General features: G+C 43.1%; 1 protein-coding gene across 2 annotated transcripts; it reads right to left on the bottom strand.

Annotated features, from left to right (window-relative positions):
- Positions 1 to 24783, bottom strand: CALM2 (calmodulin 2). Of its 2 annotated transcripts, XM_089653903.1 has the most exons (6): positions 24766 to 24783; positions 8162 to 8192; positions 6153 to 6296; positions 5602 to 5708; positions 3812 to 3947; positions 1 to 1753 (listed from the first exon to the last, which is right to left on the bottom strand). In XM_089653903.1, the coding sequence occupies exons 1-6, from the start codon at positions 24766 to 24768 to the stop codon at positions 1725 to 1727; spliced, it is 450 nt and encodes a 149-aa protein (XP_089510029.1). In that variant the 5' UTR covers positions 24769 to 24783; the 3' UTR covers positions 1 to 1724. The 2 variants fall into 2 exon arrangements, with proteins under 2 accessions (XP_089510029.1, XP_089510030.1); XM_089653904.1 differs by lacking the exon at positions 24766 to 24783 and having other exon boundaries at positions 8162 to 8178.
- Between the last annotated feature and the right edge of the window lie 1340 nt (positions 24784 to 26123).

The raw sequence follows: 26123 nt of genomic DNA, 5'->3' as shown, positions 1-26123 counted from the left end.
TATTGCTTACTGATGCCACATGTAACCAAAGTTTATTCAGCAGTGTACTCGCCCTCTATCCTTACTAATGAATTTCATCCTACAATGCTTAATTCTAGAGATCACTAGGCTTGTAAGGGTGACATGCATTGTGTTACATCAGTGTGCAACTCAGTACTTGGGCAAACCAGGTGCAGACTATACAAAGATCTCCTCCTTCCATCACTTTTTAACTAATACTGGGGAGGATTGAGTGCATCTTGTAAATCTAGAAATGGCAAGGCAGTTAACAGCCCCTCAAAAAAAAAAAAAAAAAAAAAAAAAAAAGTTAGAGAAAATTAAGTTTATTGGCAGCATGATAAAGACTTTGCAGTCACCATCAGATTTCATGGTGTAAATTTTTATGGGCAAGATTATACTCCATATGGAGATCCTCTAATACAGTAGTTCTCACTCACAGCCCACAATAGCCAGTTTCAGTGCTAGTTCACACATTTTGCAGACTTGCACTGCATTCCTGTTCAAATCAAATGGGATTCTTTGGTTCAATTTGAGTCATGCAAAATGAATGGGCTCAAGTCACACAAAAAGTTTCAGGTCTTTAGCACACTGGAATCATATTGCGTTGGTGATCCAATTCAGCCAATTGCAGTTTTTTTTGGGGGGGGGGGGGTCATTAAACTTACATTGATAGCCATGGTGGTTCGCATGAATGGAATCCAAATGTGATCTGGGAAACTGCAAATCCTGCAGTGTAAACCAGCACTCTGATGTTTCCAGTGCAGAATAAAGACACTGCCATTAAGATCACAACTGCCATGAACCATGATGTAGTCTGAGACTGTCAAGATCATAAAGCCAAGAAAGAAAAAAAAAAAAAAAAAAACCCATCTGTTAGCTCATGCAACTAATTTAGTCTGATATGAGCCAGCCAATGAAGGATCCTGTCCCAAGCTCCAAAACATTCTTACTAGTAACAAGATAGACAGCAGTTTTTTTTTTTTCCATTTTTATTGTAAAACAAATATACAACTTGGAATGGATTTGAGGCAAATTGTGCCATAAGCAGGTTTTCTGAAAAGTGGCTAAACCAAAAGTAAACCTTTAACTGGTGAAGGAGTTTACAAATCACATGCAGACCCTTCAACAGTGGAGAGAAATAGAAAAAAGGGGGGGGGGGGGGGAGAAAAGTAAAAGCATAGTGATGATGTTCCATACGCAGGTCTGGAGCAAAGAAAATGGGAGGGAAGGCAAAAAGAAAAAAAAAAAAAAAAAAAAGATACAAGACATGAACCTGGATATACCAGCTTTGCATTAGTGCAACATAAGTTCAATATTGTTTAACTATCTGTAGTTTAGAGTTGTTTACTCCACATTCCAACAAGCAGACAAGTTACTTGAAGAAATCCAACTTTGGGAGAATAGGGAGGAAAATAAAAATCTGTAGAGCCCAGATAATCCATTGTGTGACCCAATTCATCCAGCTCTTCCATGTGCACAAAGGGCTTTGAGAAAAATCCAGAGTAAGCCACATGCAGCATTTGTTACTTTATCAACTTCTCATGGAAACCAAAAAGAAGGATGTAAAGAAAAAGACAGTGACAGTATGGGAAACATGTCTGGAATTCTAAAATTACTATACATGCAATCTGACAGTAAGGGGGAACATTTTACAGATAAGTTACAAACAAAGAAAGGCAAATAAACATCTTTGTACAAGAAATTTAACACATTCTGTACAGTCTTCACTTTGCCGTCATCATTTGTACAAACTCTGCAAGAGAAACAAACAGAAGTTAGGCAACTCGGCAACTATTCAAAGACCCTTGACTAGCAAATAAAGGACCCTACAGCAGATTACAAAGGCAGCATTTCAGGTTTTTAAAAAACACTCCAGGCATCACCCCTGGTTATATTAGAGGCACAACTGCCTATAGTGATAACACCTGATCTAACAGACATTTGGCAGCCTTGTTAGGGATCTGAAATCTTACTGCACACATTTAGGCTGGATATAAATCTTTGTTTGGGTATTCTAGTTTTATAGCCATACAGGCATCTCTAAGTGTTGCCTTTTCCTCCAATTGAGCTGTACAAGCTCAGAATGTGCAGAGCCCACTTTATACAGTGTAAAGTTAATAGAGCGACCTCCACACATTTGATTGCAGCCTTGACAGTCTGAGAAGCACGTTTTCTAGGAAGGTCAGCCAGAGCTACCTTATGTATGCAACCTTTTGGGCTGTTACTGTAAATTAATGCCAGTCTAAGTGTAAAGCATGTGTTTGAAAGTAAACTTTAGTTACTATAGAAATGCAAGCAAGGCCTCACCAATCTTAGCTGCAGGCAATGTGCAGCAAATCCTCATTGTTATAGCAGCAAGTTCAAGCTTCTCACCAACTAATGAAATGTATCATTTACAATAAAGTGGTCATTAACCCAAGGCAAGCATAAAATTGCTGCTGTTTTGATGGGGTGCATTCATTTAGGCTCTTTATTGCAAGAGGTTTCAGACCATTAGACCTATAGATGTGGCAGTAAATTGTAATCACACGTCAGTGGTTTGTCTCAACCCTAACATTTTCACCCCAAAAAGTAACTGCCTGAAGAGACTTGTGTAGTTTGCTATTGCATCTAAACCTAGTTAAAAAAAACTTCCCTCCCCACAGAGATGAACAATCCACTCTGAATGAAGGTGCAACAGGAACACCTTTGGCCAGCAGAAGGCACCCCACTAAAGGTGGAATGTTACCGATTGGAGCACAAAAAAAGCCCCCAATAACCTTCATAGCTGCAGGCATTGTGGAATAATCAAACTCAAAGCAGAAGCACTAAATAGTTTTGCACCCTCAGTAGCCAAGTATGGCCTGCTACATTAGAGATCAAAAGCTGCCTAGTTCCTACTGTGAGAAGCAGAGAGTGAACTGCATAGCCAGTCACTGCTGGAGGGAGATCAGAACTATTTTGACAAAGTGAACTTTAAGGATTTGCTCCAGTGTGTTTTGTAACTATGTTCTACCCCAACTAGTATGTTTTATCCTGCATTAGTAACCAATGGTTACTGGCTGGATTTAGTATAGTCAGCCTAAGTCCCATGCATAAAAAAGTAACTCAAGATGACTTCTACAATTAGCTGGAGGTGCAGTTAAAGTGGTTTAAAGGAAGCACACTTCCCTAGCCATTTGCAGACAGGTACAGCACTTTATTAAAAACAAGACTTTTTAAACCAAAAGGGTAGAAGCAGCACTGCCCTCTTCCTGGTTTAATGGGGCAGAGTGACAGGAGCCAACCAAATCCAGTGCTGGATACAGCAGAACTAGGCCGTGTCCATATGCATCGCATGGCTCAATTCTCTACTGTATTGGATTGTGTTTGACAGGAATGAGCCCACACATCTGCCCATAGCAAGCAGCTTGCTATGGGGCACAAGAGGAAGAGTACCAGAGAGCACCAGCATGGGACCCCAGAAGACGTTTGGGGCTGCTCTAAGTGCACACAGCAGGCAAGTACAAACCTTATTTTAGGTGACAGTTTAGCCACATCTGTACAGCCTTAGAGTGCTGTTGTCGAGATGCAACCCAGACTGAGAGATGGAACCACAAATGCCACCCTAGACAGACTGTCCAGGGATTGTGAGAGGCCCCGATACATGGTTACAAACCGCAGCAAAGCAGGTCACTGTGCTCATAAAGTGTGCATAAGAATAGTATCACTGACAGCAAGAATTGCATATTTGCCAGTGGTAGTCTGTGTGAATGAGACTTAACTTCCCAATACATATGTAGGCAAAGCCTACACAGGTTCAATGTACAGTGACTGATCACAAGCAACCTACCTTCGTAATTTACTTGACCATCTCCATCAATATCTGCTTCCCTGATCATTTCATCAACCTCTTCATCCGTTAACTTCTCACCGAGATTTGTCATAACATGACGGAGCTCAGCAGCACTAATGTAGCCATTACCATCCTAGAACAGAAAACAGTTTGTATGTCATGTGTCCAGACCAAACGCATGGCTGAAGAATTGTCATTGGGAGGAAACAAATCTCCCATAATAGACCCACTGCATCTCTTCAGAAAGTGTTTGAATAACAACCCTTTTACTTATATTGACCCAAACCAAGCATACAGAGCTGCAGATAAGCCACATGGGGATGAAGCTCTGCAGTGTCTCCACTGGTAGCGTTTTTCTGACTGGCACAGGGTCTATGCTGTAATTAGCTCAAATTAAAACCCTAGATAAACTAGTGAATTCTGCAGGGAGAAGTATGCAGTTATGAGGGACAGTGTTTCTCATGTCCTTATTTTTGCAAACAAAAGCCTGGAGACTAAAGCATTTTAGAAATGTAAAATTATATGGTGCAAGTTTCAGGCATTAAAGCCTCTGAATACTAGTCAGCTTTGGTGATGTCATTGCTGTGCTGCTCACCATTCCTATAGAGAGTCTGGCATGAGCAAGCTGAGCCCTATCTAACAGGATGGCTGCCTAAAAATGTATAGCAAGTCAGTACCAAGGAAGAGATCTGTAGGGAGCTTACAGGCAGCACCTGCCCCTGGCCATAATCCAGTTCCTCTTTAAAGAGGAAACTGAAAAATCGCATTTTAACTGATGGAAGTCTTAGGCTGGCCATACATTGTACAATTATCAGATTTTTGGTTTAGATTTACCAAAAACCATATAATAGGAGGACAAACCTAAACTTTCAGTTGCATCCAATTAGGCAGGCCCTTGCACTACACAGTTGAAGGTAAATCTAAAGGAAATTGGGCAGAAAATTGGAAGATAATTGTATAATGTATGGCCAGTCTTAGTCCATACATTGTCGATTCCCAGTTTAACAGACCTGTACAATTAATGTGTTGAGTAATCTGACCAGCTGTATGTTATACTTCATCAGTACCACAAGTGTGCAACTTGTGTACATACCATTTCTATATAATATTAAGGCCAAGTCCATGGCACTCAATGTTGACATAGCCTAGCCACTAATTGACTGCCACAATTCCCTAAGTGTGAGCCTGTGTAAAATCAAACTGGAAAGGCTTATATGCAGACATTATGAATGCAGGTGTCTGATAAAACAGACAAAAAAAAAAACCCACACACAGCAACTTTTGGTTTGGTTCAATGGCCCTGAAATCTACACAAAAGGCAACCACAAGTGCTCATGAAGATTAAGTCGTGTGCATGCCACAGCACATATTTAAACAGATTTGAACCAGCCCAAAACAGAACGGACTGCTGAGCTAGAACTGGTGTGCAGCCATTCATCCTTCAAAGAGTGAAGGTAAGCTCAGCTGTAGTGGGACCCTGGGCTGGAAAGTCCAATGCTTGGAGCAGCATTTTCTTAAACTATCAATGCCACTGTCCCAACCCACCACTTTACCTGAAAAGCCTGATCTTCATGAATTCATGAAGTGTAGCCCTTTGAGAATTCATATATTGAATCACATTACATCCATTTTCAATGCAATGAATTTGGGGGGGGTGGAAACCAAGCTGTCTAGAAGTGGCAGTTTGAGGCTACAACAACCCAACACTGTCTGGAATGCTAACAGAAATTTTCTAGCTCCGGTGGCATAAAAAAAAAAAAAAAAAAAAAAAAAAAAAGGCGCATTACCTTGTCAAAAACACGGAATGCTTCTCTGATTTCCTCTTCACTGTCTGTGTCCTTCATTTTCCTTGCCATCATAGTCAAGAATTCAGGAAAATCAATTGTTCCATTACCTGTAGAGAAACAAGACCTGTAAGCCTTCATTCAAACGTGCACCAAAATACAGGAGTACAATTGGAGTCATTGACTCCAATTTTCAGCAGAAGCCACTCAAACTGGATTGACATCCTCTAGATCAGGGGTCTCCAAGCTTTCTTAAAAAAAAAAAATAAAAAAACACACACGACATTTTATGGTCCCTTTGGGGGCTGGAACGTGCCCAGTGGAAGTAAATGCCCAATCTTTGGCATTAGGGGGAGAAATTGTGCCCTATCAGTGGAAGGAATAGTACCCCCACCATTAAGGTCTTTGGCAGGAAGAATGCCTCAAGGGCCAGATAAGGCAGGCAAAGGGCTGGATACCACTTTAGATTTTAGTTAGACCCTTACAGTTTATTCATTGATAAAAGCAGGCAATTTGGGCTTGTCCAAGAGGTTTTGCGCAAGTACAGCACTTACCATCTGCATCTACTTCATTGATCATGTCCTGCAGCTCTGCTTCTGTTGGGTTCTGCCCAAGCGACCTCATCACTGTGCCCAGCTCCTTTGTTGTAATAGTGCCATCACCATCCTTATCAAATAGTGAGAAGGCTTCTTTGAATTCTGGAAACAGAACACTCGTTTAAAAATGTATATAACCAGACAACTACACAAGAGTATTAAGACTACAGTAAAGCAGCAGTTACACATACAGCCAATAAGGGAACCTCACCTGGCCAAAGCTGTTTAAAAGCAGCATTAAATAAACTGTTGGAGACATTTATGCTGAAGGATACCATTCGCCTTCTGCCATAAATACTGCCTGCCATTTATGAATTGCACCCAAACAGTTTCAGAAGCACAGCTCTGTATAATCCCAGCAAGCCTACAGATGTTGGGATGAATTTCTGTGCATGTCTGGGAGTTGGGTCACCTTGGCCCAGCCAAACAAGACAGCTGAAGAAACTGGGACCTGGCAGCAGATGAAGAAACCAAAGGACCAGCTACAGTGACAAGGCAGATGGGACATTACAGTGATTAAGATGCACTTTACAATAAATTCCCTAAAATTGTTGCACACATACTATTTCAGCTGACCTGAAATTTTAATTCCCCTTCAAGGAATAATGCCACAGTGCCAATTACTTTGTTCCACTTCAGGCCATAAAGCCACAGTGCAAGCTTCTTCTAGTGACTGCAAGTACCCATATTAGTCTTAGAATCCAGTGGGGACCCCCTTAGATTTGAAGCCCAGGAAATGTATGGCATGTCACAATATTCAGGATTAAGCCCAGAATCAGGACTTCAACTGTCAAAATGCCTCTGATGCCAGCTGAACAGGAATTGTAGGTTTTAGTCTATTTGGGTTGAAGACAAGGATCCATGTAGATGCTGGCTGTACCTATGCACTGCCGTTATGCTGCCATTCCCAAAAATCTGTACTTTAACTTGTCCCAATGCAATAAAAGCAAAAAACAAACTTTACAGCAGGGGTAAATATGGAGGGATTTTAGTTTAACGGATAAGTTTACATCCATCCATAAGATCACTGTGCTATGCAGGTCTCCCCCCCCGACACATCAGCATATCTGCTTGCTCAGACATCCAGTACAGGCAAACCGATATGCACAGCAAGGTTCAATGAACTACTGCGGTGCACCATGAGGGGGGATGGCTGTTGGTGCTGCAGTCCCAAGACTGATTTCCCTGGTTTAGGGCAAAGCATGAGACACAGACAGGCACCACCACAATGGAAAGACTACATTCTAGAGATTTAAATAGACCCCTATGCCGTGAAGCAGTACTAAAAACACTATACCAAAGTGGGCAACTTAACTGGAGTGTCTTGTGTAAATCAGAAAAATGTTTAGATCCCAGGGAAAAGCTAGTCAGAAAATCCTATTGAGACAAGCTTCACCAATGAAGATGCATTAAAGTGGAACTAAACCCTACCAAGGAAGCTACCATCGTAACCTCTGGTTTGATCTGCAACTTCCATGGTGCTGCACATGTGATCAGTTATGACACCAGCACTGTGCTGGCTTGACAGTTTGGTTGAAAGCATACGCAAATATGACACTTAGCAGTCAGGCATGCCAGGAATGTAATTTTAAGCTGTTAAAATGGTGTGAAAAGGCTCTTAATAAAATGGGGGTATATGCAGTACTTCATTGCAGTATGTTTGGTAAACACAATGAAGTGTATTTTGTGACAAGTGATGCTCTCACCAGCAATGTACTATATAGCACACAATGCAGTTGATATGAGCAAGCCTTAAAGCAGACCTTCACTCAGAATTACAACATATTCTAACCGTCTCATTACATGTCATGTTCCCAAGTGCCCTTTCCAGTAAGTACTTGCTCCCAATTCCTCACCTAAGATGACCTAGCCCACAGTATGTATCCCACCCTGGAGGTATACAGATAGCTGGCCACAAACAGCTGTAAGACTCAGGTGCGTATTACATGCAGAGTTTAGAAACATACCTGCAATCTGCTCCTCTGTCAGTTGATCGGCCTGAAAACAAAAAGCAAAAGTGTTAGAAGTGTTTTCCCTCTGACTAAGCAGTATATAGTAAAGTCAAACACTTAGACCTCGGACTTTCACAGCTTGTAGTTATAAGTCAGCCTGCCTTTAACAGGCAATGACTGTCCCATCACATTTAGTTCAATAGGGTCCCCACATTTCCAGTTTCCCATCAAAACAGACAGTGCTGGCCAAGCACAGACTTCACAAGCATAATGAAAGTGTTTGCCTGATATCCAGAAGGATCCAATTTTAAAAGGCATAGAGCTACTCTACATCTTAAAGGCTTAGACATGCTGTATATTTTCAATGAAGTGACACTGTACTGATACAGACAGGACTTCCTGCAGACCTCTACATTTGGCATTAAACACAAAGTGAAAATGGCAACTATTCAGACTCATAGTAAAGTGACTGCTGATATAAAAACGCTAGATTCCCGAATGATCCTCATACAACCAGCTATGGTTATAGTACACCTGTTATAAAAAGTTCCAACACACCAGCTATGTACTTCACTGCCACCAAAGGAAGATGCAAATAGATAGCCCCATCTTAACGCAATAAAAAATGCCCAGATGTTAAAGTGGATCTTCAGTCTCAAACACCATTTTTAATCCTTATGCTGCTAGCATTGGTAACTAGAGATACCACCACTTGTTTTAAAGTCCCTCCCCCCCCCCCCCCCCAGTTACTGCCTGGTTTTCATGCCTAGGCAAATGTCATACATCCCAGAAGTCTTCAGAAGGGGATTCTCTCAGCCAAGCATGTCCCCCTATGTCTGAGAGAAGGGCAGATGGATTCCAGAAAGTAAATGCTACTAGCATTGTCTGCCCTTACTCAAGATGGCCACAGACAAATGAGAGGGACTTTACCAAAGTGATCTCAGCAAAATAAAGCATGAAAACACGGATGGATAGGGTAGTTTGCTTTGAATATTAAAATGAATTAAATTTGCGCTGCTCAGTGTAGTTCCACTTTAAGGAAGCCATTTAAATTCAAAGACAACTGATTAACTATTGAAGCAAGCTGGTCATAAAACTGAAGACATCAAATGCTAAATATTATGGACCAACTGGCAGCAGACATGCAACACTACCTTTGTGAGCGATGCAGCTGCTGATCAGCAGTCACTGAGGCATGTAATGTAATGAGCAGATTATCCTTATTCATGGTCAAGACCATGCTGACCTCTGTACAGATGCCATCTAAAAAGAAACCTTCAATTTTCTCTGCATTCACATCTAAAAATACCAAGAAACCATAAAGCCTGTAATCTGAACCACCACACAAAGCCCAATGCTGGTCATACACAAGGTAATAAGGAAATGTCAAGCAGCCTTCAATCACAACTGCTGCTGTCAGTCACATCATGTGAGCAGAAGAATAATGGGGCTGAGCCACACCGTCTTTGAACAGTCCAGCCTACATATCTGCCACCATAACAAGTGGCTTGCTATAGGGCAGACGAAGGAGCCAAGATCACCAGCAAGGGACCTCAGGAGAGGAAAGGCCACTGTAAAATATTGCAAGGATATGGTTTATTCAAAATTGCCTTTAGAAGCACTTCAGCTCAAATCAGTACCATCCTTTATAGGAAAGGTAGCTGCCATCTTTGCCTCTGATCTGCAGTTGCCATGGGGCAACATGTGAACAGCAGTTATGACGACACCAGCCATTTAATGAAAACCAACATAACCACAATAGTAACCAACTTCTAAAGACTTGCAGGCAGCTGAAATTTTGAAGTTGTATGAAAAAAAAAAAAAAATACTGCTGTAACTGTTTAAAGTAGAACTATGGGCAAAATGTTATTTTGGAGTAAGGGAGCGTTATAATCCCCGATTTATACACACGTCCCATTAGGGATATTTACTTTCACTTCCTGTCCCATAGACAAACCAGGAAGTGAGGAAAGTCCCACAAATTGAGGGAATTTCTTGGGGTCCCAAAGGTTACCAAACCAATTTCCCCATTCGCAATACTCTTTTTCTGGGGACAACAAGATTTGGGGTTTACTTTCACTTTTGAAAATGAACATGACAACTAGAGACTGAATCTCCGCAACAGGAAAGGGGGGCACAGACTGCAAGAAAAACCTAATCTACCTCCACTATATCCAAAGCCAAGAAAAAGCTCTTTGGTTACACTAGCATATGTAAAATCCATTGAACACAACCTTCTATGCTAACACAAGTGACCAGCTAAAGCTTAACTCCAGGTGAGACATTGATGCTCTCTATATTCAGTGATTGGTGACCCCAGTCTATCTAAAGGAATAAAATCTTAAACAACTAATGCAGACACCAAACCCAAAGAAGGTCAAGGTAATCTACAATACATTAAAGTTTATTTTTTTTTCTTTAAATCAAAAGTCTTTTGGTCCCCCATTGGTGCTCTTAAGCACCCTTTCAGCAAGCCCCATGCTGAGGAACACCCATGCAGGCATACTCCAGAGCCAGGCTGTGTCCATGGACCAGGGGTGGCTAACCTGCGGCTCTCCAGCTGCTGCAGGACTACAAGTTCCATCATGCCTCTGCAAGTCAGTAACGTCCCATCTTTGCAATGCCTCATGGGAAATGTAGTTCCACAACAGCTGGAGAGCCACAGGTTAGCCACCCCTGCCATAGACAATATGGTGACACCTGCCACACCAAATCGCTGACAGAACGCAGCAAAGGCTCCTACAGCAGCCAAGCACTGGATTGAGAGAACAAAGGCCAAGTGTTTAGGGATTATGGAGGTTGGAGATGCTGAGGTTTTACCTTCATGCAAGAAATGTGTTCAGGTAAAACCTTGTTTTTAGAACCACTTTAAAAACCAAACTTGTGCATTAAGGGGTAACGATCGGCTGGTTCAACAGAAAGCGGCTGACATTTGGCACATGTGTGCCAATGGCTGTGGGTGCTGACTGGTGAGTTCTGGCAGAAGACAATAGCTCAGCAACGAGATCACTGTACTAACAGATAGTACAGCAAGCTCCTCCCAAGCTCTCAATTCCAGCCCCTCCCCCAATCAAAAACTGATAGTGTGTACCCAGCATTAGGGGTAGGGGCCCTGAGGCTCAAGTTATGTGCATCCATGGTAAGAAGTATCTCCTCCACCAGCTAGTGGCATATTCATCTTTAGTTTAATACTTTGCTTTAAATAAAGGGCAAACCAGAAAATTTACAAGTTGGCGATACCACCACTCCCCTCCCCCACCCTTAATTCCTGCTCCTGTGACAACTCAATTGCAAATTAACCTCCCCAACAGGGAAACAGATCAAAAACCTGATGGTGGTTCTACTGCTACACCTACATTTTAGCAAAGCCAAACTAAAAAGGCAGTTTTTCAAACTTTTCCCTTACGGTGGCATGGTCATGTTACCATTAATTGTTTCAACAGTTTCTGAGAAATAACAGAAATCCATCAAATATGAATGTTCTTAATGTAAATCCCAAGACTAAAAAAAAAAAAAAAAAAAAAAAAGGAAAACATGCTTCTGTATGATACCTTATTCAATAAAGTGCAAGAATTTAGAGTTAAAGGCAGGCTTATGTCACCATGAAATGGCCCACAATGCCATGGCGGGAAACCCCAAGCCAACAGACAAGTCTACTTACTTCCCACCCCCCCTTTAGGGCTCATTCTTCACACCATGCTGCAGATGTCAGTTTTTCTGCACATGTTCTGCAAGGGCACAACTCCATTGTTCTCTATCCGCCCTAATCACACCACTAGACTAGTAACGTGCAGATTTCTTTCTGCAACATGTATAAAGCCCATTGAAGCACACATTATAAACAATGTTTCTGTCAGTTTTCAGTACATATGGTGTGACTAAGGCCTTACAGTGAAAGTCATCAAAAACAAGTCCTGGATGTAGTTTGAGAAGCATCAGTTGTTACTCATAGATAAAAATCCCAAAATTACCCCCCCCCCCCCCCAAAGCACTGCTAGATCCAACCAATTACATGGATGTCACAACTACACCTGCCTACAGAAGGCCACAAGCATGTTGCAGTTCTTTAACCCACTAACCGGGCAACAAGAGACTTGTTGCTCTGTGCAACAAACACTTTTGAAGATCCTAATGAATTTCTAATTCTAGGTTGTAACCACATGATTTAATGAGTGAACACTACAAAGCACTGAACATGAGGCACCCATAATTTAATACAAAGGTTCTGCTTCCTGTTCAGTAATATGGCACTTAGGCCTCAATTAGATGTGTGGTTTGAGGCAACAAAATGCAGTTGAACTGTTTTAGTGCTCCCCCCTCCACCTATAAAGGGCAGTGGATAGGGGCGTTTACAATGCTTTGCACCATTGGTAGGCAGAAAGCCTGCTAAACGTGACCCATTCAAGTGAATGGTGAAACACAAACACCCCTGATACAAGGCACATGACTGCTGTGGGGTTTTGGCAAAAATGGAGTTAACAGGTGGTGAGGGGGCACCACACTGCCTGTCAATTGCCTCTGAAAAGCAATATACACTGAATGCCCTTCAGAGATGCAGTAGATTTAGACATGTCAATCTGCCCTTACGGTTCTTTCCTCAAAGCTATAGATTATGCCTAATAAAGTTAAGCAACTTAAGAGCTCTATTCCATGTTAAACCTGCATTTTAACAATGCAAGGCAAAAGTTTCCAGGAGCTGCACCACCCCCAGCCCCTGACCCCCACAGCAGAATATATTTGTCTTTAGTAAAATAATCCACTGCCACAAAAAAAAAAAAAAAAAAAAAAACACACCACACACAAACTTATGGAGGCTACACCACATCAAAAAAGGAGGGAAGGTGCTGCTGGTGGAGCAAGTGAAAGCTTTGCCTGGAACCTTTGATTTTTGAACCAGATTTGCATTTAAAAGCAGAGAAGAGGCTACAATTTGCAGAGCTCTCCTTTAACGTGCCATTGTCTTAGCTTCAGCTCATGAAGTATAAAGACACCCCTTTGCAGCTGTGCTTGATTCAGGTCTGCAACAATGACAGCAAGCTACTTTGTGGAGGCCAGCAACATGACTACCATATACAGGGTTATAAAAGGACCAGCCCCCAAAACTGGTAGGGGCTCTGCCCACATCACTCATAGTATTTTTTGAATGGGAAAACTACATGTTCTGACAGCCTTTTTGGCTGTTTGTAGTTTGAACTACAAAGGTGCTGCTGAACGCAGCGATAGCTGATTCTTCCTGTCAGTGTGCATCTGCCTGCCCATATGGAGGTATGAGCAAACTGATACACTGACAGGTCTGCAGGAGTCCTGCATTGCACTAGCAATCTGCTGATCACTGGTGTAATGCTTTACATGCTTCCTCAGTAAGTGCACATTTGCCAGAAAAAAAAAAAAAAAAAAAAAAAAAAAAATTAACTTATCCTTAAGTCTAGGTTCACACACGTGTGCTGCAATTTGTGCAGACATGAGCCCATTCATTTGAATGGGCTGATGTGCCTCAAGACATACAGAGATGTCACTGCACTTTTTTTCCCCACATGGAAAGAAAGTTTCCCAGTACAGCTGTGATTTCCAGTGTGGGTTGCGTGCAGTTAGGATTCCGTGGGTGGCACATCTGTGTGGGTGGTTGCGGCAGCTGGTATTTGTGCAGGTCCCAAAGTGGCACCACCCACACAGATGTGAACCAAGCCCTAAAGAAAGCCCATTGCCATGCATTAATCACTTTATATAGATTTTATACACTATTCAGTGGTCATCTGCAGGAAATAATCCATTAACTGTGGTAGAACCTGTCAGGTATTCACGCTTTAAAGTAGAAGTCCTGCCCCAGAGAAGAGCTGCACGTTGGCTAAAGTTACTCAAAAGACCTTTGCCATGTCACCTGCCCAAAAACCTTGCGTCAAGATCCGGTATCCGTTAACTGCCACCTCACTACTAGGGAGAGATCTACTCATGAATAAAACAATGGAAAGCGCTTATTTCATGCCACTTGTCCTCAGTGCAGAATTTAAAGTACAATTTAAGAGAAGAGGGGTTATTCCAGTCAGTCTTCGTAAAGGGGTCAAACTGGGTGAATTGACCAGTTATCAAAAATTAAAGCAAGAAATAAATCACAAGTTTGGGGTTGTCCCCAAAACAGTAATAGAGGGGAAATCTTTTAATGAGGACACTAGGTCTGGTGACGAGCAGGGATTTCCTCACTTTTGTCTGAGAGAAGTGGAGAAATTGCCCCAAGAGGGGCACAGATAGGACAAAAACCCAACATGTTATAACCTTCCCTTACGCCAAGTTTTGCCAATAGTTCTATGTAACTGCTCTCCCAAAAGCCCTAGTTGGAAATGTTCAATAAAATGTTATAATCCATTAAAATCAAATTACACGAATGTCTGCAGCAGTCACACTGCATACCGGCTCTGGCATGGTGTAGGCTACATTCAAGGCATGTCTCTGGTGATAACTGGCAACCTACCAATTTGCCATGTCTACTCAACCAAACTTTCAATCCCTCAAATGGCTGGTGTCCTAGTGGTCACATGTGCAGCATATGTAAGGCCACTCAGTTCTGTGCATTGATTTCTCCTTACAGCAGCACTACATAAGGAGTCTAGACAATGTCTACCCCTCTCTACAAGGACTGTAGATGCTTGCATTCACATCCTAGTTTAGTTGTGCTGTGATAACCATTGCCTTCACTACCATAGAATAGACACTATGGCAGATTTACTAGAACTGGTGCAGCTGTGCATGGTAGACAGTTTCTAACTTCAGCTTGTTCAATTAAGCTTTAGCAATAAAACCTGGAAGTAGACTGATTTCTATGTAGAGCTGCACCAGATTCTGCACCCTCTGGTTTTAGTAAATAACCCCCTATATGCCTTCTGACAAGGCTTTTAGGCATGCTGCTCAGTTAAACGTGTCAGACAGCATTGACAAGATTATCTTCAGCTCAACCAAATACCTTTGTCCCAGTTGGGTCTGTCACCATGCTTACTTTTTTATATTCATTCTTGCTCCTAGTTTTAGCTTTATCCACTCCAGACAGTAGTACCTGTTGGCCTAGCTGTACAATAAAGATGTGGGGGTAAAGTCCAAAAAACTAGCAAGACAAGGGGTTTGTGGCAAGTATTAGCACACAAGGCCTAGGTTTAATAACCTTTTAAACTGAAAGCCAAGAAACCCTGTCACCAACTAAATGCAGGTAACATTTTGCTTACTTGCATTGTTTTCCAGTTTCATAATTTGAAATGAAGTATGCCTTACAAAAAAAAAAAAAAAAACCCCACACAGGGCAAGCCAATTACCTAACACAACCATCTTTGAGTGTCTGTATGCAGTCTGCTGTGCCCAGCATCCCTACCACCCCACTTTTGCAGGCATGAGAAGAGGCACAAAGGGGAACACTATAGTGCCAATATCACATCCAAGATGGTGGCACCTATCAGCCTCAGATATTTTGGATATTACATTTTTATACCTGTATCAGTAAAAGCCTTGAGTGTAAATTCCCATATTACATGGGATTTTTAAAAAAAAAAATTTAAGTTTTAAAAGCTTAGTTCACCTTCACTAAAAACTGTCTATGCACATAAGGAGTGCCTGTAGATAAAACATCTCTAAAAAGGAGGTCCTTACTACAGGTATACTCCATTTATGTGCCTCCCAAGGCCTAGTTGAAAAACTCCCACATGTGCTAGTAAAGCAGGACAGGAGGTCCCATTATGACAAGAGAAATCAGAATTGCATGTGGTCCACCCTCTCCATCACAGCATCCATGAGGTCAGATACTGCAACAAGGGAGAGCACAAACAGGGGTTTGAACCAGCTGGGAGTGTTTTGGCAACAAGGGAGGATAGGATGCCATCTCTGGGAGGAATGTAAATTGCCCATGTCTAAGCAAAGGCATTAATCAACTTTGTAGATGAAAGCAACTGCAGCCACCCCTTACCTGCATAGGCCGTTTTGGTAAAGGTTTTAAAACGACTCACTATAAAAAGACTGGCACCAAGAACCTGCAGAGACTGTCAATCTGAAAGTTGCAGCTAAGGAGAGTTCAGGACATTTCTTGCTTGTCTGCTGAGACTTTCAACCAAAATCTAACAATACTGTACAGAATCCGACTATTCAGAACACAGGCCTACATCAGTCCATTCCAAACTGGCAATCCCATTACACAAGTTACTCAGGGGAGGGAAGGAGTGGCTGACATGACCCAGTTTAGGATATTTTGTCCATTCCAGCAGTGTGACTGGATAATCCTTTAAAAGTAAAGTGAAGGGGAGGCACTACCCACTGCAAAAGCATTCCATCTACAAACGGAAGGTAGAACCTGTAGCTGTTCAGTGTAGCACGTTTCATCTTTGCATACATTTGTGGCAGTAGTAAGGTAGAAATCATGACTTTGCCACAAGGAGTTGGTTTTACTCAATTGCTACAGTAATAAAACTCCAAGTGGGACTGTAGAACACCTGGACAGACCTTTCTAAACTGTGCCAAGTGAAGCTAGCTTTGCTACATGGTGGCCTCTGGCTAGCCATCTCTAAACAGGTTCAAAATTATGGAAAAAAAAATGTCTAATATTTTGGGATTACAGCAAACTAAAATGTGACCAGTTTTGAATACCAGCCTCCCCAATGTCAGCCCCATCTGCTTTTGTATCGGGTTCCTGGCGATTATTATACTGCTTTGATTTTCTACCCCCTCCACAGCCTTTGAATGGTCATTAAAGCAGCTACCAGACTTGTCTGCAGATTCCCATCCTCCCACATGACCCACTGCCTTAGACATACTCCATGAGACATGGAGTGTGTCCGTTTCTGCTGTATCCTGTGTGGCACAACTTCCATTGAGCCAGTTAAAATGCAGAGCTGGTTTCCGGTGCACACTAATGTAGGCCATACATGGGTAAAATTCCAAACATCTTGAAAAATGTGCGTTCTGTAGATTTATATAGCACGTTACAATATAAAGTAGCACAGTACAATTACAAGACAGAAGGGATAGGAGGGCTCTGCTCATGGAGCCTACAGCCTAATTCAATGGTGCCACCATTTAATTTCAACCAATTTCACATCATGTTGCCACAGAAAAGAATGGCCAGGAATCTTTCCAGGTCACAGCTCATGCTCATTTCTTTGATTACCTCTCACATCATTGATTAGAGATGTCTCAAAATTTCCCAACATGCCTGATCACTCAAATTCAACGGCTGCATGAAAAGCTGTTGCTGTAGCCCACCAATTGTGCAAAATGCAAACAAAATTTGTAGTTATGATTTTTTTTTTTTAAATTTGTTTGGCTCCATGCACATTGGCTTAAAAACCACCAATGCTCTTGGCAGGGTAAAAAAGAGAGCCAATTTTAAGTGTTCTTGGCCTAGCTTTTTTTCCTGCCACCTCAAAAATGCAAGACACGTGTTTTTTGTGCCTCTAAATGCAGAGCTTAAAAAAAAAAAAAAAAAAAAGAAAAAAAAAAAAAAAAACACCTCTAGACTACCCAGCATGCATGGACAGAACATTAGCATTTTAAGCCAGTGTGCATGGAGCCTAAATCCTGGAACTCCCAACTACAGCACTCTATACAGACATGGACTACAAACTGCATCTGGTTTACTATGGTTACTAGGCATGGGGGAGAATCTAGATTATAAAGCAATTCTGCCTTAATCAATATGTAATTTATGCCAGGTGGGATCCAGGTACCAGATAAAGTAGGCAAAAAAAAAAAAAAGTTTGTTCTGGGGAACATCTAGAAGTTTTTCAACTACGAGTACCCAAAAAGTCTTCACCTGAAAGGCCTGAAAACAAAGCAGTGTCTTCTTGTAGCAAGTACCTACAGTGACGAGAATCAAGGACCACTGCCAAAACAGACTAGTCCCCCCCCGAATTGTGGCATCACTATTGTGCTGCTCACGGATGTCTGGAGACTCAAACATTAAGCAATGCCTCTACCATGGTGGGCACCAGAACACATCACTTCCTGTTGTATCTGCAACACCACAAACTGACTGGTCTATGCCGCTCTACTTTTGCCAAATTAACGTTTTGGCTTTACACTTACAGAACTAAAGCAGTGTTCACTCCTCTGCCTAATGAGAGAAGAAAAGCTAGACACCGAGGCAAAGTCTACTCACCCCCCTGTATGTACAGTATTGGAATGTACAGTAAATGCAGAAGTGTCTGAACACCAGCACCAAGCAGTGTATTGTGCCAATAGAGAGAACAGACTTGACAAGAGTTAACATGGTAGCCATGGTCTCAAGCTGCTACAATATCTCACAGCCTATGCCTGTAATGCAGTATACAGTTACAACATTGTGAAACTAAACTTCCTGTTCTTTTCCAGCCAATGAAGCTGCCATCTTGGCTGATCTTCAGTTGCCATGGTGCTGCACGTTTGATGGCTTAACAGTTAAGAGCACAAGCAACTGACAGCTATTTATAGATTACCTCAACTATTTCCTGCCCAGCCTGACAGCCAGGTGGGAGCTTATTCTGCGTGGATGTCACATGACATCCTCCCAAGAATGCACCTTGCACACCCCATGGGTTGCACCATGCACAAATCTGTCACCCACTGTGTCCAAGCAACAGATTAGTGTACTGGGCCGCCACTTGTATCATGTGACCACATGGGACACAAGCACAATAAAGGGCCTCCCATTCATAGCCACATTGTGTACTGCTGTAGTCACATGGCAGAGACATGGCCAATTACAGTCCATTTGCGCCATGTGATTAGCTAGTGGCCAAACAAAACCTATGGATTAATTCCAAACAAATGTTTGCCCGTAACAGTTATCACTTATAAGCAGAAAAAAAAAAAAAAAAAAAACCACCTGATTGCCATAGTAGTTACTAGGTTAAACTACTACCCTGGTCACAGTATGTAAAGAAAATTATAAAGTAAAAAGAAATTTAATTCTTACATACTGTCACCAGTCAGTGCAGCACTTTGTTAAATCTTTGAATTTAGTAGGGCAGTTGTCACTTTATATATAAAAAAAAAAAAAAAAAAAAGAAATAGTCCAAGGTAAGGTATTTAGAGGCATAGTAAGTTTTTGAAGTAAAGGGGTGTTTTGGGGTGTATTTGTACTATCCTGGCACTTTCAGGCATTTAATTAGATCAGCCAACAAGATTAATTTGCAAATCTATATTCCATATTTTGTAAACCAACTTTCCTACAGACTAAATATACACCAATTTGGGTTACTTTTACCAAATAAATGTAGCAGTATACATTTTGGCCTAAATTTATGGAGAGAGCGTTAAGGAAGCACAATGTATTTTAATATTAAAGCTTTTGTATTACTGTGGGAGTGTAGTCAACCAGAAGGGTGTATTTGGGTGCTTCTAGTGCAGCGTATACTGCCATACAAGACTTTGCAGTCCAGCAATGCATTTGAAAGTCCTAGCCATTGTTTGTACTACACAAGTGATACCAGTCCAAAAACCATGTGCAAGGTGTGCCCTACAGGGACTAGATTCCAAGCAACATTCTAGACTGAAGACAGAGGCAAGCAACTGGATGCTATGGACCATTATAGTGCATTACTCGTCACACCTAGTCTATGAAGTCCCAGGGATAGGTTGTCAATGGCATCCAGTTATCCTGGGACCATTCTTTTGCCGTCAGTGGCAGCTGGCTTCAGGTGTGTGATATATATAGATATATTTTCTTAAACCTAAACTCGAGCTTTACCCTCACTCAGTTGTACAGGCTCCCCAACCTGTACTGAAATAGGCAGTCTGCACACCAAGCTGCTCACTATGAGTTAGAAGCTGTAGCAAGGCAGAACCCACAATTCTAGGCTGGATGACATCAGCATCATCTAGCCCTCCTCCCTCACCCTGACTGTCCATGGCCCACCCCTTCATTCATTGCAATGAAGTTCCTCCAGTCAGAGGCTCAGCACCATATGGAGGTTAGATAGGGAGGTTTTAAAACTTTCCATCAAGACAATATTTTACCAACTCCACCCAATCCAGTGCTTGCATCAGGGCTGTTGGCTCATGGGGGAGGGGGCACAGTCTGCAAATGGCATGCTATGAAGTCTGCCCAAACTGCAGTAAACAGAGCAGTCAACTCAGCAGATAATCTTTGTACGATCTTACAATGTCAAATGAGTCTAGTGTGCGGTAAATTAGTAATCTTGGAGGTAGGTACATATACAATGTTACCCATTTGATCAGGGCGCTAGCTGAGAAACAAGTGGAGTCAAGAGCTCAATACATACTACCTGTAGTAAAAATAAACTATACAGAACAAATTGAGAATATCATCCTTATTGGTTTCCCAGAGCTGAAGTCTAGTTACAAGCCAAACCAACTGGAGAGGCTCCCAAAAGGTTACTTGTCTGCTTATGCCTTCCTGGAAGGATTCATTTTTATAGCGGCCCAACAGGTGGGCATTCAAGTAACAAAGCACGTTAATGTGCAAAGTAACACCACAGGATCCAGCCTAAAGGAACAGTATTTTGTATGTTAACATTAACTGTTGGCAGCTATTAGAGCTGACCACTCCGGCTCTCCAGAAACCCCATCAGCTGTTTCAGGTATCAAACATGCTTCCAACTACTCCACACATTAAAGTGGAACTACACTCCTACTCCAGTGATGTGGTGTCCAGGAGCTCCTTGCCAGCCACGGACATCTCGAGCCATATTCTTCTGGGTTTCAATCTTCAGACATTTTCATTGGCTGGCTTGAGATGAGACAGTCACATGTGCAGGAGTTCTGTAAACTGAGCAGATTCTGAAACTGTACATTAAGCACAGCTCCATGTACAGTGATCAAAGGCAATATTTTAACGAGACATAGTATGGTCTATTCTGTATTAAATTCTGCCTGTTTGCAATTCCTTTTTAATTGGAACACACACACACACACACACACACACACACACACACTTGAGCTCAACTATGTCTGTTTAACAAGCATTTGAGTTTCTGCCTCAACGCCCCTCCATGTTAACCTATGTCTTCATGTACACACAGGAGTTCACAGAGTTTAGAGGCAGAGAAAACCTATTGCTTGTGCATTCAGGAGGGGAGCATTTTGGCTGAACATACTGCTTGGATGCACCCAAACAAGTCTAGTGCCTGAGTTCCCCCCCCCCCCCCCCAATGTATGATTTATTACACAGGTTACAGTAAAGACATGCTGAACAAAGGAACAGAGGTGGTCACAGATTACTTGGCAATACAAGTTTGCATCTTTCTAGGTCACGGTCTCAAAGCCAGAGATGGTCAAAGGTCAGAAAAATCAGCTCTGTATGGTTGTTCCGTGAAGCCAGCAATGTAACCCATAACATCAGTACAGGTTCTGTAAACATAACACCTCACAAACCAGCCTTTTTATTCAGCTTCCAAAAGTCCTAAACTTACATTAGTAGACTGAAAGGGAGGTGAAAAACCCCCCAAAACAAACTCCGGATATAAAATGAACTGACCATGCCACCTCTCAAAGGAGTTGTTTCATGTTTGAGGTCTACAAGGCCTTGGGTATAGATAGTACCATCTGCTCACATTACAGGAGACCATGATGTGCATTTTTCGCTGTCAAGATTCAATAAAGTTACAGCATCCAGTAACTTTAGACTGCATGCCAGGCTTCTATGATCTTACACACCCGTGTCCCTAAACTGGTATGACTGCCAACATGCATCCTTCCAACTGTAGTCACCCGATAAAAAGAAAAAAAAATGTGCATTGTAAATATACTTAAAAACAGCAAGTGCACAAAACCTGTTCTTATATGGATTCAAGTTGGCCTTGCAGAGTAAAAAGGAATCAGGAAAGAAAGCATTTGACTCCGACCTAGAGCGGTCCCAGGGGGTAGCTACAACACCCAAGACTAAATGGGCAGGACTGAAACCCTTCCTGCCGGAAACTGCAGCACAATGCGGCTGGACCCACCCTGATCTAGGGAGGAGATGCCTGCCTCTGACAAGCCTTCTGGCCAACTCCCTCTCGGGCTTGTTGAACTTCCCTGCTGAACTTTGGCCAGGACAGCATACCAATCCTGCCATAGTTATTTTAAATTCAAAGCAGGCCATCATACAACCCGTTCTTTGCCATTTACCTAAACAAAAGAAAAGGCTTGCTGCAGTCTTCCATTTCTTAAGAAACCCCAATGTTATAACACATGAGCAATCAGCATTCACATACACAAGAACATTGTGCTCTGGAGCACACGCACATAAGTAACCATAATCTGATGAAAACCCCACCAAAGTGACAACTCAGGGCTGCGCTACAGTCCCCAATACACTACCCTAGAGCATCACTGATGACACGACCCAGTTTTTTTAGACGGGTTATTTCAGATTATGTAACAGCCACTCCAGAGCCTCTTCAGGCTACAAAGAGCCTGTCAGTCACCTGCAGGGCGTGGGAGGAGATCTGCATGCGGCAAGCCCTGGCTTTATTCAACCTCAACAAACCCTGGTAACTAGACACCTTCCTGCCCTGTTCTACGGGCTACACCTAGCAATGCTGAATGAATGACAGCATTCATTGATTTACTAGCACTGCCTAGTCCACAAACCCAGCAAATGGCAAGCCCTACTAGTACTCTGCCATTAGCTGTGCTAGGACAAACTCCCAAGAGTCCCCAAATATAGCAGAGCCAAAGAACCCCCCCTCCAAACGGCAATACAATACTAATCCACAAACAATAGCAACCCCTCTACCACCGCTTGTCCCCAAACCCAGCAAAGCCAACGGTAAACTCCTCACTAGTCACCAAACCAGCAAAACCAATAGTAGACCTCCACTAGTGCCTAAAACCAGCAGGGGCAACCCCTACTGAATGTATCAGGACCGGCGAGTGTACCAAGTACTAGCTGTCACCTATGCTAGTCAATCCTGACCGTACCGTCCTATTCTACATAACAATTGCTTGTACAGACCGAGTATTCCCCATAGCCATGCCACTTTAGCCAATCACAAGTACAGACTTCTAGGTCAAAGATCCCTTCCCAAGCCGACCTGTCATCCCCCATCTGTCCCTGTGGTGGACAGCTGTCCCACAATGGTCCCCGCTCCCTAGAAACCTCAATACCAGCAACCCATACCATTCATCTACAGCCTAATCACACCACTGTCCGGCCATATGAGGTCTACAGATGACCGTTCCCAGTCATACATCTGTCAAGTCTTGTTCTGATACAATGTATCCACCTGTCACCCCTCATACAATGTATCCAGCCACAAGTGTGAATATATCCAACCACCACCCTGCAATGCAACAATGTATCCAGACACCAGTGTGGGACTATATCCAGGGATCGCCACCCTGCAATGCAACAATGTATCTAACCACCACCCTGCAGTGCAACAATGTACCCAGCCACCAGTGTGAATATGTCCAGGTATCACCACCCTACAACAATGTATCCAACCACACAACAATGTATCCAGCCACCAGTGTGGGACTATATCCAGGGATCACCACCCTGCAATGCAACAATGTATCCGGCCACCACCCTGCAGTGCAACAATGTACCCAACCACCAGCGTGAATATATCCACCCAACAATGTACCCAGCCACCAGTGTGAATATATCCAGGTAACACCCTGCAACAATGTACCCAACCACCAGCGTGAATATATCCACCCAACAATGTACCCAGCCACCAGTGTGAATATATCCAACCACCACCCTGCATTGCAACAATGTACCCAACCAGCAAAGCTCAGTGGAACAAAGATGCATCCAATCAGCAGAGCCCTATGACAGCTGCCACATAGAATGAATGGGACCATGACAGACAACTGAGTTGCACTAGGGAAGTGCCTATAGCTGGACACATTACAATCAGATTTTGATAGAGGAGGCCGCTAGCATGACAGATCTAAAATATCGTACAATCAGATTGCATACAGCCAGCTTCAGGGTGATCGCCCCGAAGACAATCTGATCCTGTTTTGGATTCAACAACTACAGCAACCCATTTAATTCATAACGAAGGAGGGAGGCCCACTGCATGACAGATCGTACAATCAGATTGTATAGAGCCAGCTTTTAGGTGATCATACATTGCACAATTAGGTCTGTCATGCAATCAGCCTCCCTGCTTCCATAGGAACTAAATGGGTTGCTACAGTTCTGATACATCTAAACGAGACTGGATCGGACCGTATATGGCCAGCAATAGGGTGAGCACACCTACCACAATCTGATTGTACAGATTTAGCTTTCCATCAGAAGTATAGAAACCCATTTAATTCAAACAGAGGCAGGCCCATTGCATGACAGAACAAAAAAAAAAAAAAAACCTTCGTACAATCTGATTGTATCAGGTAGGCTCACCCTAAAGCAGGCTCTATACAACCCGATTGTACAATCTGTCATACAATGGGCCTCCTGGCTCCTCCGCAATTAAATGGGTCACCATGTGAGAATCGAAGGGTTACTCCATTTACAAATGTATTCACACACGAAGTTGTACAATTAGATTGCATACAACCAGCTTAAAACAAAAGTGACAAATATCTAATACAATGTCACTGATGGGGAGATCGTACAATCAGATCGTACACATCCGCCTTCAAAGGGACCACACATTACACAATCCCCTATACAATGGGACGCCACACCTAAACAAGCCGGCCATCTGTACCATGCAGCCGATCTAGGTGAGATTGTACGGCGTATGGTTGCCTAGCCGACCAGATCGCCTATGGCGGGTCTCCCTGCACACGTTGATGGTAAGGTGTGCCTGCGGCCAGATCCCGGCACATCCCCCGATGACAGGCGCCCTCGGGGGGTCTCAGACCCGATAGGTTATGAGGTGGGTGCGCAGAGAGTCCTCCGCAGGTGACAGGGCGGCCCCAGGACAGCAGACATCCCCATTCGGTCTGTGTGTGTGTGCCGGGCGGGCGTCACTCACCATGTCGAATGGATGACGGTATCGCGCAGCTCCAGCAGGCTCAGCAGTCACAACCTCACCCCTCGAAGGCTCGACTCGGACTACTTTCCCAACCGCCGCCAACCGCTCCTCATAAACACCTCCCTCCGCCCCGGATCCTTCCGCCGCCGCGCTGGCTCCACCCACCAGGAGAGAAATCGATGGCGCGGCTCTGCCGAGCGAGAGAACCACGCCGCCGCCCCTCTCTCTCGTACCCGGAGTCGGAAAAAACGGGAAACGGCTAGCGGAAAGTCGGGAACCCTACGGGGCTCGGACGCCGGGCGGCTCTCGGCGGTTGGGCGGACGGCGACGGGGACTATTTTCCGTGGACGCGGAATAGGCGAGACGGCTGTGAGAGGGAAAGAGCTGGGTGCTGATTGGTCGCTCGGTACCTGCAATGCGTCACTCGGACATGCACAGTGTGGTCGCAGCGCCTCATGCGCAGTACGGGCTGCTGATAAAACGCAGCAGCAATAGGGAGGGGACTGTAGGCTGAGGGAGCTCCGATCACGGCCTGAGCCATGCCTCCCAACTTCTACAGTACTATGCCAACACACGAGTCTACTGCAGACCTTATACAGCCTTGTCTGCAGCAGCCATGACACACTGGAGCAAATAGGAAGTATATCAGGAAATAGGAATACAGCATAGGAGTCCATTTATACACGTATTCACACAACGTTCACTCAGAATACAATTGGGTGAAAGTTGAGATGAAAACATTCATACTTTGCCTGGGATGAAGAAGGGTTATTCCATTTATAAGTGTATTCACACAGCTTTCACTCAGAATCGGTGAAAGCTGAGGTAAAAACATTCATACTTTGCCTGAGCCAATGAAGAGTTGCTCCATTTTATAAATGTATTAACACAGCTTTCACTCAGAATCCAGTTGGGTGAATGCTGAGGTGAAAACATTAATACTTTGCCTGGGATGATGAAGGGTTACTCCATTTACAAATTTATTAACAGTTTTCACTCAGAATCCAGTTGGGTGAAAGTTGAGATGAAAACATTCATACTTTCCCTGGGACGAAGAAGGGTTACTACATTTATAAAGGTATTCACAC

The sequence above is a fragment of the Staurois parvus genome, unplaced genomic scaffold, assembly GCF_062004578.1.
Source record: "Staurois parvus isolate SC_StPar_1 unplaced genomic scaffold, SC_StPar_1.0 ptg000727l, whole genome shotgun sequence".
Classification (NCBI taxonomy): domain Eukaryota; kingdom Metazoa; phylum Chordata; class Amphibia; order Anura; family Ranidae; genus Staurois; species Staurois parvus.
Note: the sequence above shows the minus strand (reverse complement) of the source record. Positions and strands in the feature narration are given on the sequence as shown.